We start from the raw sequence: 15,179 nt of genomic DNA on the forward strand, positions 1-15,179 counted from the left end.
CAAATTGTCAAATTTTAGCAACTTTTGCCGTTTTTGAGCCATTTTTGCAATTTTTAACTCTGTTCTTTTTCAAGTCTGCAGCTTTGTGCAGTGTGCCTTAAGTATCATTGTTTTCTAGATGTTCCATGCGACATTTCACTTTTTTTGCGCAAATCTGCACCTGGTCCAGTGCAGGTGCAAAGGAAGTTTTTTTTTCATGGACCCGATTTTAACATGTAAATTGGAATTATTTCACATTCTTTAACTGTTTAACATTTTGCACAGTAACCTCTTTTGTTAAAATTCTGAAATTTTTGCAATTTTTTTTTAAAATTATTGGTTACTTCTAAGGGTGAGTTCACACGTAGCGGTTTAATTGCGTTTTTAATGCATTTTGAAACTAATTACAACAGCTAAGGAGAGGTGATTTGCCTTATTTCATTACAGTTAACATTTGCGTTTACAAAATGCAATATAAAGGCCACGTTAATGCATGTGTTAACATTGCATGTACTATACGTTTTGTAAATTCAAATGTTAACAGTAATGTAATTAGGAAAATCACCTCTCCTCAGCTGTTGTAATAGGTTTCAATATGTATTAAAAACGCAGCATGTTAAATCCCAAATTAACAGTAGTGTCCACTCCTGCATGACTCCCTCACATGGTTTATGTCCTCTCCTGCATATAGCCCCTCACGTCGGTTGCTTGTGTCTATGTGGATTTGAGACATTTGCAACAAAAAATCTCAAAAAGAAGCCAAAATTTGCACCTGCCAGGATAGGAAAAACTGAACATGTATCACAAGTGAAAAGACAAGATCATACATAAGGCGCAAAAAAGAGCCGCAAAATGTCTCTAAAATTCACCTCAGAGAGACAAAACTATGATACATGTGGCCCACTGTGTCTCTGGTGCTGTAGCAGGGGCTCTACCTCACTGTGTCTCTGGTGCTGTAGCAGGGGCTCTACCTCACTGTGTCACTGGTGCTGTAGCAAAGGCTCCAACTCACTGGGGCTCATTTACTAAGGGTCCGAATTGTGCATTTTCGTCGGGTTTCCCGAATATTTCCCAACTGCCCCGGGATTTTGGCGCACGCGATCGGATTGTGGCACATCGGCACCGGCTTTCACGTGACAGAAATGGGGGGGGCGTGGTCGTTGGAAAACCTGACGGATTCGTAAAAACCGCGAGAATTGAAAAAAAAATTGTGTCACAAGAACAGAACTCACATACACCGGGAAGAAGCAGGTGAACTCCGGCGGACTTCAGCGCAGCAGCGACACCTGGTGGATATCGGGCGCACGGACCTTAGTGAATCCCTGGCTCACGACTGGACCAGGTAAGTAAATGTGCCCAACTGTGTCTCTACCTCACTACAGCGCCCGTGACACAGTGAGGTAGAGCTTAATATGTGCAGATTTGTAGAATGGCTGCGGATTACCGCTGGGGTAAATCCCAGAGCCATTGCAATATGCGCAGAGAAACTTGAAACACAACTCAGCGGCAGCCTTTCTACTGAACCACTTGCAATCAGTAACAAGCACCTCGTGTTTTGCATGTGAACGCAGAATCCCAGGTTGCTAGTGTCCTGGCCTTTTTGCAGTGTCAGCTCGTGGGAGCTGCCACCTTTCCCGGGACTACAATAAACAGTAATGGTCCTTTGGACTGTTGCTGAGAATTCTACATCCTTGAGCTAGATCTTTTGTAGAAGTTAAAGGGTGAATACCAATGGGCTCAAACATCAATTGGGTGTAAATGGCATAGTGGGTTCACAATCTCAGTGTTCTATCTGTGAAAATGAACATTGATGAAAAATGGATGTGTGTAGTAGCCATCAGATCCCTTCCCACATATGAGGCAACCAGCAGCTGCTGTATACCGTATGTAAATGTGCACGCAGTATGTGTAGCCCTCAGGGCGTGATCCCACTTTGTGTCCGGTCGGGCAGTGTCCTTCAGTTCTTTGCCCTTCTGCTGGTTCTGTGATTGCAGCACAGAACAAAGTGTGACTTGTGCAGAGATCACAGGTTACCCACAGAAAGCTTCAGCTAACTCACACATTTACAGCCCAGAAGCCTTACATCTTCTCATGGCCCTCTTGGTCCTTACGTTTCTCCTGTGGCCCCTCTTCCAGGGAACCCTGGCATCAGGTGAAGCAGTGCCTATTGTTTGAACCACTTCTGTGATTTGGAGGGTTTAGCTGGTAATAGAGTGGGCAATGCTGTAACTACTGAGGATCTCAGTACACTAGTTTTAGTCACAATTTACTAATTATTGCTGTGAAAATACATCATTGCCAGCTACTGTACAGAAGGACTGAAATCACAGGTATGTTCATTGTTTTATAAAGATATCTATAAAATGTGACTTATGCTTTTCACAGACGAGATGGGCATATACCCTCTTGTGGAGACAAAATATGGAAAACTGCAGGGGAAGACGCTGACCGTCAAGGAGACAAACAGAACTGTCCATGCCTTTTATGGAGTCCCTTTTGCCAAACCTCCAGTGGGTTCATTACGATTCGCAGCCCCAGAAACCCCTGAGTCCTGGATCTCACAACGAGAGGCCCAAGAACATGCCCCCTTGTGAGTTATCACTAGTTACATTGATTTTCCTCCAAACCATTGTGACCATTTTATCATGTTTATTGGAAGAAAGATTATGCAATTTGCTATTGTGCTGTACATACAAACGTACATACATACTGATTTATTAAGAATTCTCCAATTTCAGATGTCTTCAAAGTCACCATACCCTGAAGCAAATGACAAGTTTCTTTGAAGTTCCCCTGCAGTTACCTCGATTGTCAGAAGACTGTCTGTACCTTAATATCTTTACCCCAGCCGAAAGAGAAAAAGATTCCAAACTGCCTGTGAGTAACTTGTAAATGTAATTTCCCCAAACTTTAGAGCACTATAGACAGTAGTGACCCAGGTCTTGATGGCTATAAGGTGAAGCTGATAAAGTTTCGAAAAACTCTTTACAGACAGTAACTAGACAGCCTATCTCCTTATGGAGATGAATTTTCAAGTAAAATATTCTCTAGGTAGGAAAGAGTTAATCAATAGCTTCTGATCATTTTCTAATTGCTGTGTATGAATCTGAAAAAGCTTTCAGAAACACTGCTTATTGCAAGAGAAGAAATGAGCAAAAATGGGATAGAGAATTATTTTCTGTAATGAAGTATATTACAAACTTTACTATAACAATAAAAATGTCAATGGTTTAGCTAGACTATAAATTAAATCCATTGTGACCTATGACTGACAACTTTCCAGCTTTTCCACAGTTCTCTTATAGGACCTGCATTTCTCTGATTGTATTGAGTCTAAACATTAAGACATTACTGTTATGTGTTTTATTCTGTAACTTTGTCCCTGTCTTTTCAGGTCATGGTATTTATCCATGGAGGAGGTTTAAGATTTGGGGGAGCAGGTATGTTCGAGGGGTCAGCACTAAGTGCCTTTGAAAATGTAGTTGTTGTATCAATCCAGTACAGGCTAGGCTTCCTAGGATTTTTTAGGTAAGTGATTAATATGGCTGCATTGTAAAGATGTAGGCAATGATGTGAAGATGAGTGCTCTGAGACATATTTTTTGGAGTATTGAAAATCAAAATAAGAGTAATCACAGGAGAAATGCAATAACCTGACAGACCAAAAGGTGGCGATCAACACAAACAAGGGATAGCAAAAACAAAGGCTGGCTATGATTTACAGCGCCATCTAGAGGCTGAGGCCTGGTTTTCCTCTATTGTTTCAAATGCAAGAAATCTACAGTTTTAGCTTTAAATCGGTTTTCCAGGCGTAGGTCATTAATAGGTAAACAGTAAAGGTGCAACATTCAGCACCACCACTGATCAGCTTGGTCTGTAGTGTCCACTGAGCTGGGATGGCATCTACACTATAAATGGAGTTGTCTGTTTTCTGCTCTGTAGTGATGCCAGGCAACCCTGCAGTCACCGATCAATAGATAGGTAAGCCTGGAAATTCCCTTCAGTCAGTAGCAGCAGGATTGTGAAAAATTGATTTATATTTCAGGATTGTAGCAATGTGCCTGGAATTGTATCTTTGAACTGGTTTGTTGTGAGAATTCTGAATGAAACTGCTGCATGGTCAGCACAGAGTTGGGGGGCACCTTAATGCAGAGTTGTGAGGGAACACCCCTAGTTCACCAAGTCCAGCTACAATCTTGGAATACAAATGCTTTTTCCAGAGTACCGATGCTGCTAACAACATACACAAAGATAAAGTTAAAGGGGTTGTCTGACTGTAATAAAAATTTACGTACTGGGCTGGGTAGGGCTTGTTTTTTTTTTTTTTTTAAAGTGTATTATTCACCTCCTCCGTTGCTCCCAGAGTCCAGCGCCGCAGTTGGTTAGAGTAATGCCCCTTTCTGTAATTTCTGCACCGACTACTTTCGGGTGGCGCAGGACACTGGGTGAGCCAGAGCAGGTGAGAACACGTTTATTTATTTTTTTTAAAAAAGCCCTCCTCAGCCCCAGAACATACATTTTTATTACAGTCAGACAACCCTTTTAACCAAATCTCTTGGGCCAACACCTAATAAACTGTAATATTTCTATTTAATTTGCTTTTTTTATGTAATATCACTTTGCAATGTAATTTCAGATTCACTACACCTGTAAATAACTCTAACCATTATTTCATGCCTACTGATTGTTGATTAAACATCATAACACCATCTAGCACCGGTGATGAACAAGCCCCAGGAAACTATGGATTCATGGATCAGGTTGCTGCTCTCAAGTGGATACAGGAGAACATCATGAATTTTGGTGGTGACTCAAATTTAGTTACCATATTTGGTGAATCCGCTGGTGGAATCAGTGTCTCCGTCCTGGTAAGCTCCACTAGCCGTGATATTAAAGGGAATCTGTTACCACATTTTTCACAAATACAGCTAGTGACAAGTTCTCATAGAGACCTAGTAACTAACTGACACTGTTTTAGCTAAAAGTTGTTTCCTCTAAATCCCCATAACTCAACTTTAGTTTATATTACCTGGAATCAGAGGGAGGATGTCCTGCTCGGCCGACCCCTCCCATCTAATCCTCCCCATGTCCCATGCCTCTTCTCAGCATGTCGTGTGACCATGGTGATGTCATATTAGGTCCTGTTACATTTGCAACATCTACTAGTGATTGGAAGTGTGGATCTTCTTAGTGAGCGGATTCATTAGGCTCTAATCACTAAGAAGAGCCGGCTCTTCTGGCTCCTAAACGGCTCCCTATTAAATATATGATACGGAGCTGCAGTCTAGTCAGTCACCACACTCCTCACTACTTTTAACCGACTTTTAATAGGCAAGTCTAGGTTACATGTTAAACCTTAATTGCCCAAATGAACTGATGCTAATCCAATGCAAACAGAAAGTAAAGTGTCAGTAAAATTAAAGGATACTTGTTGCATAGCTGTTACAATAATTAACTGTTATCCTGCTTTTTTATGTCACTTTTTTAACACCTTAAGAAGGTTTTATTGTTCATTTCCCGCTTTCTACCTTTAAAAATGTATAACTTTTTAATTTGCCATGTACAGAGCTGTGTTAGGGCTTATTTTCTGCGTAACAGATTTTACATCTCAATGGGGCACATTTACTTACCCGTCCCGCCGCCGATCCGGAATGTCAGACAAGGATTCGGAACTGCCGCGATTCACTAAGACTGTGCGTCCAATTTCCTGCATGTGTCGCTTCCCCGCTGAGGTCCGCTGGAGTTCACCATCTTCTTCCCGGTGTATGTGAGTGCTGATTTTGCGACACAATTTCATTTTTAAATTCCACGGATTGTTCGATTCAGTCAGGTTGTCCGACGGCCATGCCCCCGGATTTGTGTCACATGAAAGCCAGCACCGATGCGCCACAATCCAATCGCGTGCACCAAAAACCCGGGGCAATTCAGCGCAAAATGGAAAAATTTGGGAAACCCGACAAAAATGCGTCCGACGGACCCTTAGTAAATGTGCCCCATTGACTTTAGTTATTATTCCATGCTGTGTACAGGGAAACTGGAAAAAATTCCATATGTGGTGAAATTGGCAAAAAAAAATGCATTTGCGTCACTTTCTTGAGGGTTCAGTTTTCAAGACATTCACTGTGCGTTCCAAATAATACCTCTGCCTTATTCTTTGGTTCGGTGCGATTACGATGATACCAAATGTATATTCCGTATACACTCAAGTACCTCTGCTTTATTCTTTGGTTTGGTGCGATTACGATGATACCAAATGTATATTCCGTATATACTCAAGTATATACTCAAGTATAAGCTGACTTGAGTAAAAGCCTAGGGTGGGAAATGCATTGGTCACAGCCTCCCAGTATATAGCCAGCAAGCCCCTGTAGTATTTAGCCTGCCAGCACCCTGTAGTATATAGCCAGCCCCCTGTAGTATATAGCTTGCCAGCCCCCTGTAGTATATAGTCAGCCAGCCCCCTGTAGTATATAGTCAGCCAGCCCCCAGTAGTATATAGCCAGCCCCCAGTAGTATATAGCCAGCCCCCAGTAGTATATAGCCAGCCCCCAGTAGTATATAGCCTGCCAGCCCCCAGTAGTGTATAGCCTGACAGCCCCTAGTAGTATATAGCCTGCCCCATGTAGTATATAGCCAGCCAGCCCCTAGTAGTATATAGCCAACCAGCGCCCAGTAGTATATAGCCTTCCAGCCCCCAGTAATATATAGGCAGCCAGCTTCAGTAGTATATAGGCAGCCAGCCCCCAGTAGTATATAGCCAGACATCCACCTTAAGTATACAGCCAGCCACCCCCCTTAAGTATACAGCCAGCCCCCCCCAGTAGTATAAAGCTGGCCAGCCCCCAGTAGTATATAGCTGTACAGCCCCCAGTAGTATATAGCCAGCCAGCCCCCAGTAGTATATAGCCAGCCAGCCCCCAGTAGTATATAGGCAGCCAGCCCCCAGTAGTGTATAGGCAAGCCAGCCCCCAGTAGTATATAGCCAGCCAGCCCCAGTAGTATATAGGCAGCCAGCCCCCAGTAGTATATAGCCAGCCTGCCCCCAGTAGTATATAGCCAGACATCCACCTTAAGTATACAGCCAGCCACCCCCCTTAAGTATACAGCCAGCCCCCCCCAGTAGTATAAAGCTGGCCAGCCCCCAGTAGTATATAGCCGTACAGCCCCCAGTAGTATATAGCCAGCCAGCCCCCAGTAGTATATAGCCAGCCAGTCCCCAGTAGTATATAGGCAGCCAGCCCCCAGTAGTGTATAGGCAAGCCAGCCCCCAGTAGTATATAGCCAGCCAGCCCCAGTAGTATATAGGCAGCCAGCCCCCAGTAGTATATAGCCAGCCTGCCCCCAGTAGTATATAGCCAGACAGCCACCTTAAGTATACAACCAGCCACCCCCCTTAAGTATACAGCCAGCCCGCCCCCTTAAGTATACAGCCAGCCCCCTTTACTCTACAGCCAGCCCCCTTTAGTATATATCGAGCCCGCATAAAAAATAAACTTACATACTCACCTTCCGGAGTCCTCAATGCTTGTCGCAGGTCCTCTTCTGTCTTCTTTCAGCCATCTGAGATGTGTCCATACAATCTGCCAGCCAGCGCATACTATGATGTCACCAGCGGCCGCATCCGCGTCTCTGCTGGCTGTTACAGTGGAAAGAAGACAGAAAGGACCTGCGACGGGCATGGGGAAGCCGCGACGAACATCAGGGACGCCGGAAAGTGAGTATATAATTTTATTTTATTGAATTGTGTATAAGCCGTGGTGAGATTTTTCAGCACATTTTTTGTGCTGAGAAACTCGCTTATACACAAGTATATATACAGTAGGTTTTATTGTGTTTCAATACATTTTCAAAAATGAAACTAATGTGTACGGAAAAAAAAGTTATTTTGCCATCTTCTGACACTAATAACTTTTTTATACTTCAGTGTACAGAGGTGTCTTTTTTTGCGAAACGAGCTGACGTCTCCATTGCTACCATTTTGAGGACTGTGCGACCTTTAGCTCACTTTTTATTGCATTTTATGTGATGTAAAATGGTGTAAAAGTAGCTTTTCGTAAATTATGGGTTTGTGCCTGCAATAACCGTTTTGATATTTTGTTAGGTTAGGCATTTTGAAACATAACGATACCTAACGTACTTGTCATTTTTACTGATTATTATGTTTTATATCAGTTCTAGGGAAAGGGGATTGATTTCAATTTTTATATAGCATTTTTACACAGTATTCATTACTATGAGTCACTGGGTCTTTGTAACGAAACTGCAGATGCCATGCAGCCTCGGTTCTGACAATCGATCGCCGTTCCCCAATGACGTCCTGTAACCAATATGGCAGCACCTATTGCGGGTGTTAGCGGTATGTTTTTGCTGCAATATGTAACAAACCCCCACCTCTGTACATGTACCATGCAGAGCGTGAAAGGGTGAAATTTATTTTAAAATCAGAAGCTATAACATATGGGATACAGATCCCATTAAGCATGCATCACCGGTTATCCATTATACATTACATTTTCTTTTTACATTTAATGGAAGAATAAAGCAGATATTCAATAGACAATGGGGCAGATTTATCAAGTGTCTGAAAGTCAGAATATTTCCAATTGCCCATGGCAACCAATCACAGCTCCCCTTTAAAATATTCATGAACACTGGTGAAATGAAAGATGAGCTGTGATTGGTTGCCATGGGCAACTGGAAATATTCTGACTTTCAGACTGCTTGATAAATCTGCCCCAATATGACCGTCCGACTGATATTCTATGACTGATGTCAGAGTATAGTTGGTTGCTCTTTCTTGTATCATCCATGATCTCATTGTTTTATTTTTGATGACCAAAGATGATGTCCCCAATGGCAAGAGGTTTATTCCACCGAGCCATTGCTGAGAGTGGAGTCGCCCTAATTCCAGATCTGATGGCCGATAATACCAAAGATTTCTCCTTTATCAAGAAGGTACTGTAAGTTTTCTGCATGTGACATAATTTTCCAAAGACAGCCACCCAAACACTTTGACATCTAATAGTCAGTAGATAGTTAGCACTTTTATAGATGTCACTGCTGCTCTCTAGTGAATGGATAGGCTGTATTCTTAGTGATGTCACTGCTGCTCTCTAGTGAATGTATCCTCAGTGATGTCACTGCTGCTCTCTAGTGAATGGATGGCCTGTATTCTCAGTGATGTGACCGCTGCTCTATAGTACATGGATAGGCTGTATTCTTAATGATGTCACTGCTGCTCTCTAGTGATGAATAGGCTGTATTCTCAGTGATGTCACTGCTGCTCTCTAGTGATGAATAGGCTGTATTCTCAGTGATGTCACTGCTCCTCTCTAGTGAATGGATAGGCTGTATTCTCAGTGATGTCACTGCTGCTCTCTAGTGAATGGATAGGCTGTATTCTTAGTGATGTCACTGCTGCTCTCTAGTGAATGTATCCTCAGTGATGTCACTGCTGCTCTCTAGTGAATGGATGGCCTGTATTCTCAGTGATGTGACCGCTGCTCTATAGTACATGGATAGGCTGTATTCTTAATGATGTCACTGCTGCTCTCTAGTGATGAATAGGCTGTATTCTCAGTGATGTCACTGCTGCTCTCTAGTGATGAATAGGCTGTATTCTCAGTGATGTCACTGCTCCTCTCTAGTGAATGGATAGGCTGTATTCTCAGTGATGTCACTGCTGCTCTCTAGTGTATGGATAGGCTGTATTCTCAGTGATGTCACTGCTGCTCTATAGTACATGGATAGGCTGTATTCTTAATGATGTCACTGCTGCTCTCTAGTGAATGGATAGGCTGTATTCTCAGTGATGTCACTGCTCCTCTCTAGTGAATGGATAGGCTGTATTCTCAGTGATGTCACTGCTGCTCTCTAGTGTATGGATAGGCTGTATTCTCAGTGATGTCACTGCTGCTCTATAGTACATGGATAGGCTGTATTCTCAGTGATGTCACTGCTGCTCTCTAGTGAATGGATATGCTGTATTCTTAGTGATGTCACTGCTGCTCTCTAGTGAATGGATAAGCCGTATTCTCAGTGATGTTACTGCTGCTCTCTAGTGAATGGATAGGCTGTATTCTCAGTGATGTCACTGCTGCTCTCTAGTGTATGGATAGGCTGTATTCTCAGTGATGTCACTGCTGCTCTATAGTACATGGATAGGCTGTATTCTTAATGATGTCACTGCTGCTCTCTAGTGAATGGATAGGCTGTATTCTCAGTGATGTCACTGCTGCTCTCTAGTGAATGGATATGCTGTATTCTTAGTGATGTCACTGCTGCTCTCTAGTGAATGGATAAGCCGTATTCTCAGTGATGTTACTGCTGCTCTCTAGTGAATGGATAGGCTGTATTCTCAGGGATGTCACTGCTGCTCTCTAGTGAATGGATAGGCTGTATTTCCAGGGATGTCACTGCTGCTCTCTAGTGAATGGATAGGCTGTATTCTCAGGGATGTCACTGCTGCTCTCTAGTGAATGGATAAGCTGTATTCTCAGAGATGTCACTGCTGCTCTCTAGTGTATGGATAGGCTGTATTCTTATGGATGTCACTGCTTCTCTCTAGTGAATGGATAGGCTGTATTCTCAGGGATGTCACTGCTGCTCTCTAGTGAATGGATAGGTTGTATTCTCAGGGATGTCACTGCTGCTCTCTAGTGATGGATATGCTGTGTTCTCAGTGATGTCACTGCTGCTCTCTAGTGAATGGATAGGCTGTATTCTCAGGGATGTCACTGCTGCTCTCTAGTGAATGGATATGCTGCACTCGCAGTGATGTCACTGCTGCTCTCTAGTGATGGATAGGCTGTATTCTCAGTGATGTCACTGCTGCTCTCTAGTGATGGATAGGCTGTATTCTCAGTGATGTCACTGCTGCTCTCTGGTGAATGGATAGGCTGTATTCTTAGTGATGTCACTGCTGCTCTCTAGTGACTGGATAAGCTGTATTCTCAGTGATGTCACCGCTGCTCTCTAGTGAATGGATAGGTTGTATCCTCAGTGATGTCACTGCAGCTCTCTAGTGATTGGATAGGCTGTATTCTCAGTGATGTCGGTGCATGAATGGGCTGCTTTCTAAAAAAAAATCACCATTGCTTTCTAGAGAATAGATAGGGTAAAATGTAAATACTTCACCTTCTGCTTTCTGCCTGAATCATATTTATATATAACAATTAATATTTCTGCTATAGACTGTCAGTAACATATCTGCCTGTGACCAGATTGCGCTCATTGACTGCTTGAGGGAAAAGACAGAAGATGAAATCTCTTTGATATCTGGATCCTTGGTACGTGTTTTGTATAAAAGGCGATAAAGAATTAGATGTATTTTGGTATTTGCCTAAAGTGATTGCTTGACTGCCAATTCTGGACAGGGATGTGGTTTTAATATGCAGCCTTATTTTCTTCCTGCGCAGAGTAAAATATTTTTTCCTGGACGGATTGATGGGAGGTTTCTCCCTAAACCAGCAGTGCAGCTGTTGACTGAAAAGGCGGTGGCTCCAGTTCCGTTTATTATTGGTGTTAATAATCATGAGTTTGGATATGTGCTTCCTATGGTGAGACATTGATGTTTTCTAATGACCTTATAATGAGCTCCAGGCCTATGTCTGCAATGGCAGTAGTGGTCCAGACATGAAAAATAACACTGTCATGCAGCGGCATAACTTGTACCTGAGGGGCCCCAGTACAAAATCTGTGCCAGGCCCCTGACTAGAACGTATGGTTTATAGTAGTAGTTTTCTCATATGGGAAAACGACTCCTTATGGGTCCCCTAAGCCTCTTTGGACCGCTTGCGACTGCACCCGCTCAAAATATGCCCGTGCTGTCATGGATAACCTCACTCTGCTCAATGTTGTTTTTGTGTTTTGTGCACAGACCTTTAATATTACTGGACTTAAGGAAGGGCTGCCAAGAGATCACGTTCAACACATTCTGATGAGCAAGCGCCTATTGGTATCTGCACACTAAATAGAACCTGTTTGCTTCATTGTTACAGATCTCCTGGTATTGTGTCACTAAATTAAAGTTTCCTTTTGTACATTTTGTAGGGTGTACAACAGGAGATAATTGCATTAGTGATGGACCAGTACTTTGGGAACACCTCTGACCCCTTTAAAATCAGGGACAACTTCTTGGATTTATGTGGTGATTATATGTTTGTCATTCCAGCCCTCAGCACGGCCAACTATCACCGAGGTATGAGATACAATGAGGCTCTGATACATTAGTAGAGATTATAGATGTATAATGTATAATGTTTGTAGTAACTTTAGTGTGTTTCTCCTGGACTGATCCTGTATGGCAATCCTGTCACTCTCACTACTTCTGAGTTACTGTATGCAATTTTATATCCCATCTACATCCAGAGATGCTATTTACATCATGTCATATGCCAGTTATACAGATGTGGGCTGTCACAGCATTACACTATGTAGACACAAAGGCACATCACCTATTTTATAGAATCCTTCCAAAAAGTTTGTTTAGGCCAATCTTAAATGTCTTTTTAATATATATGGGGGAAAAGCTGATACCAGACGTCTCTTTGGCTTTTTTCCTTTGAGAACAAAAATATTTCAACATGCCTAAGTTTTCTTTCCCCCAACATTTGCCATCACCCCTGAAAACATTAGTGGGTTAGTCAGTCTCTCTGAAACAATGGGGCAGATTTACTTACACGGTCCATTCGCGATCCAGAGGCGCGTTCTCTGTGGAAGATTCGGGTCTTCCGACGATTCACTAAGGTAGTTTAACCGATGTCCACTAGGTGTCGCTGCTGCGCTGAATTCCATCGGAGTGCAGTGAAGTTCACCAAGCCAGGCCGGGTTCAGGTAAGCGCATGTCAAGCAACACATATTTTTTAAAAAATACGTTGGTTTCTCCGAAACCGAACGGTTTTCCGACGGCCACGTCCCCCGATTTCCGTCGCATGCATGCCAGCGCCGATGCGCCACAATCCCGGGGCAAATCAGGGAAAATCGGCGCAAAACGGTAAAATTCGGGTAACCCGACGTAAAAACGCGATTCGGCCCCTTAGTAAATGATCCACAATAAGTTTGGTTAACATTTGTGTAATTTACATGGTCACCTTAAATTTTCAGTCAACTCTCCATTTCTTTCCATTATTCTAAAATTTGAGAATCTGACTATTGTATAATGCTTCATGATGTACTACATCTCATAGTATCTCCACAACAATTAATGCCCTTTAAAGTTCTGACTGACATTTTCAGGGTAACAGAATATAGTCACAGATTTATCTATTTGCAGATTCTGGAGCTCCTGTCTATTTCTATGAATTCCAACACCGGCCCTCACTCTTCAAGGATCTAAAACCCAACTATGTGAAGGCCGATCATGCAGATGAGATCTTCTTTGTGGTAGGAGGACCATTTCTTGATAAAGGCATCATGTTTTCCGGTAAGTTGCTAACAATTTTCCATGCAGGTAAAGAAGGATAGGGACAGATTTTTTAAGATAAATAAACCAGACTTTCGGCTGCCACTGTTGCTGAATGTCTTTTGTAGGGGTTGGCTGGAAATTCATAATGGTGGCCTATCCCTTGGATTAGCCATCAATATATGATCAGCCCTCACTGATCAGCTTCTTGATACTATGTAAACTTGGAACACAGAGGCAGAAGAAGTTGGCTATGTTTCCCTGTAGGGGCTAGAAAGTTAATGGGAGCAATGACTGCATTCATGGTTTCAGCTGCTTCCTAAAAAATGGACAGGAAACCTTTCCTACATCATGTGCACAATATTTATCATATGTTTTTGTTGAAAAAGGAAACTTACTATAAAGGAGGCAGGATTAAGATGCCACCTACTTATGTAAAAATAGTGTCACAAATTTCTGTAAAAGAGTATGCCAATTAATAGGTATACATATTATAAAGGTGTACTTATAATATAACTAAGTAAACAAGCAGGATCGTTGTGGCACCTCCAAATTAAAATCCAAAAGTTTTTATTAGAGATGCATTAAAACACATGCAGGCTATGTATGACCTGTTTACATTTTAAAGCATCTCTAATAAAAAACTGTTTTTGTTTAATTCAGGGGGACAATGATAGTGCTTGTTTACTTGGATTTACCTCAGGCCACCACTCAGGACTTCACTTCTTATGCAATCGGATATAGTAGAGACTGTTTTTACAAAATATCTCATGCAACTGTACCAACCTCAATAATTGCAACAGATATTTGCTGACAAACACAGCGACATCTCTCCAGGTAACTAAACAAGCAAACAAAAGCTAGGTCCTCAACACCGCAACTAGCAAAATCCTACACTTATTCAAAACCACTGTGAAATGTGTAATAACTAGTACACGAATTGAATGTGGGATTAATGTTTGTATATAATAATTACCTATGGGTGTGCATCATTACCTTCCTGATCGAAGTCAAAGATGAAACAGAGGTTTGTGTCTTGTTATATAGAGATGGATGTTCTCAGAGATCTCTTTTTATATCATCACATTATTATTAATATTATTTAGCATATAATACAGTTAAATTAAATGAATAAAAATGTATTAAAAAAAATAAGGGGTAATTTAGACGGACATGTCCGCTGCTCTTCTGGAAAAAATGCAGACATGGAGGTGCATTTACTTACCCGGTCCTGTTGCGATCCCCACGGTGCGTTGTCCGACAAGGATTCGTGTCTGCTGCGATTCACTGAGGTCGTGTGCCCAATTTCCTTCATGTGTTGCTTCCCCGCTGAGATCCGCCGGAGTTTACCTTCTTCTTCCTGGTGCATGTAAGTGCTTGATATTGCGACACAATTTAGTTTTTAAATTCTGTGGTTTGTCCGAATCCGTCAGGTTGTCCACAATCCGATCGCGTGTGCGAAAAACCCGGGCCAATTTGCTGCAAAAAGAAAATATTCGGGATACCCGACAGAATTGCGGTCCGCGGTCCCTTAATAAATGAGCCCCATGATGTCTGTGTTCAGACCATATTGTATAAGTTTTTTTCACATCTGTATACCATCCGTAATTTTCACATGTGCCATCCATTTTTTGCGGATCCATTGACTTCTATGGATGTACATGGTCCTCATGCGAGATAAAATATGAATGCTGCAATTTTTTTCTCACTGGCTGCACATCCATGAAAAAAAGGGACATGTGACCAGACCCATAGAAAAAAAGTGGGTCCATTTTCCATCTGCAGAAAAAGTATAGCAC

The 15,179-nt window shown here is 42.3% G+C and overlaps 1 protein-coding gene across 1 annotated transcript; it reads left to right on the top strand.

Moving 5' to 3' along the window:
- Window positions 1-1,964: 1,964 nt before the first annotated feature.
- Window positions 1,965-13,401, top strand: LOC140112409 (fatty acyl-CoA hydrolase precursor, medium chain-like; the record flags this gene model as incomplete). Its single annotated transcript, XM_072132487.1, has 11 exons — window positions 1,965-2,131; window positions 2,365-2,569; window positions 2,718-2,856; window positions 3,374-3,507; window positions 4,693-4,846; window positions 8,820-8,933; window positions 11,171-11,266; window positions 11,396-11,536; window positions 11,857-11,934; window positions 12,030-12,177; window positions 13,252-13,401. Coding segments are annotated over exons 1-11 (1,420 nt in total), but the record flags the coding sequence as incomplete, so codon positions are not given.
- Window positions 13,402-15,179: the final 1,778 nt, after the last annotated feature.

The sequence above is a fragment of the Engystomops pustulosus genome, unplaced genomic scaffold (assembly GCF_040894005.1).
Source record: "Engystomops pustulosus unplaced genomic scaffold, aEngPut4.maternal MAT_SCAFFOLD_760, whole genome shotgun sequence".
Classification (NCBI taxonomy): domain Eukaryota; kingdom Metazoa; phylum Chordata; class Amphibia; order Anura; family Leptodactylidae; genus Engystomops; species Engystomops pustulosus.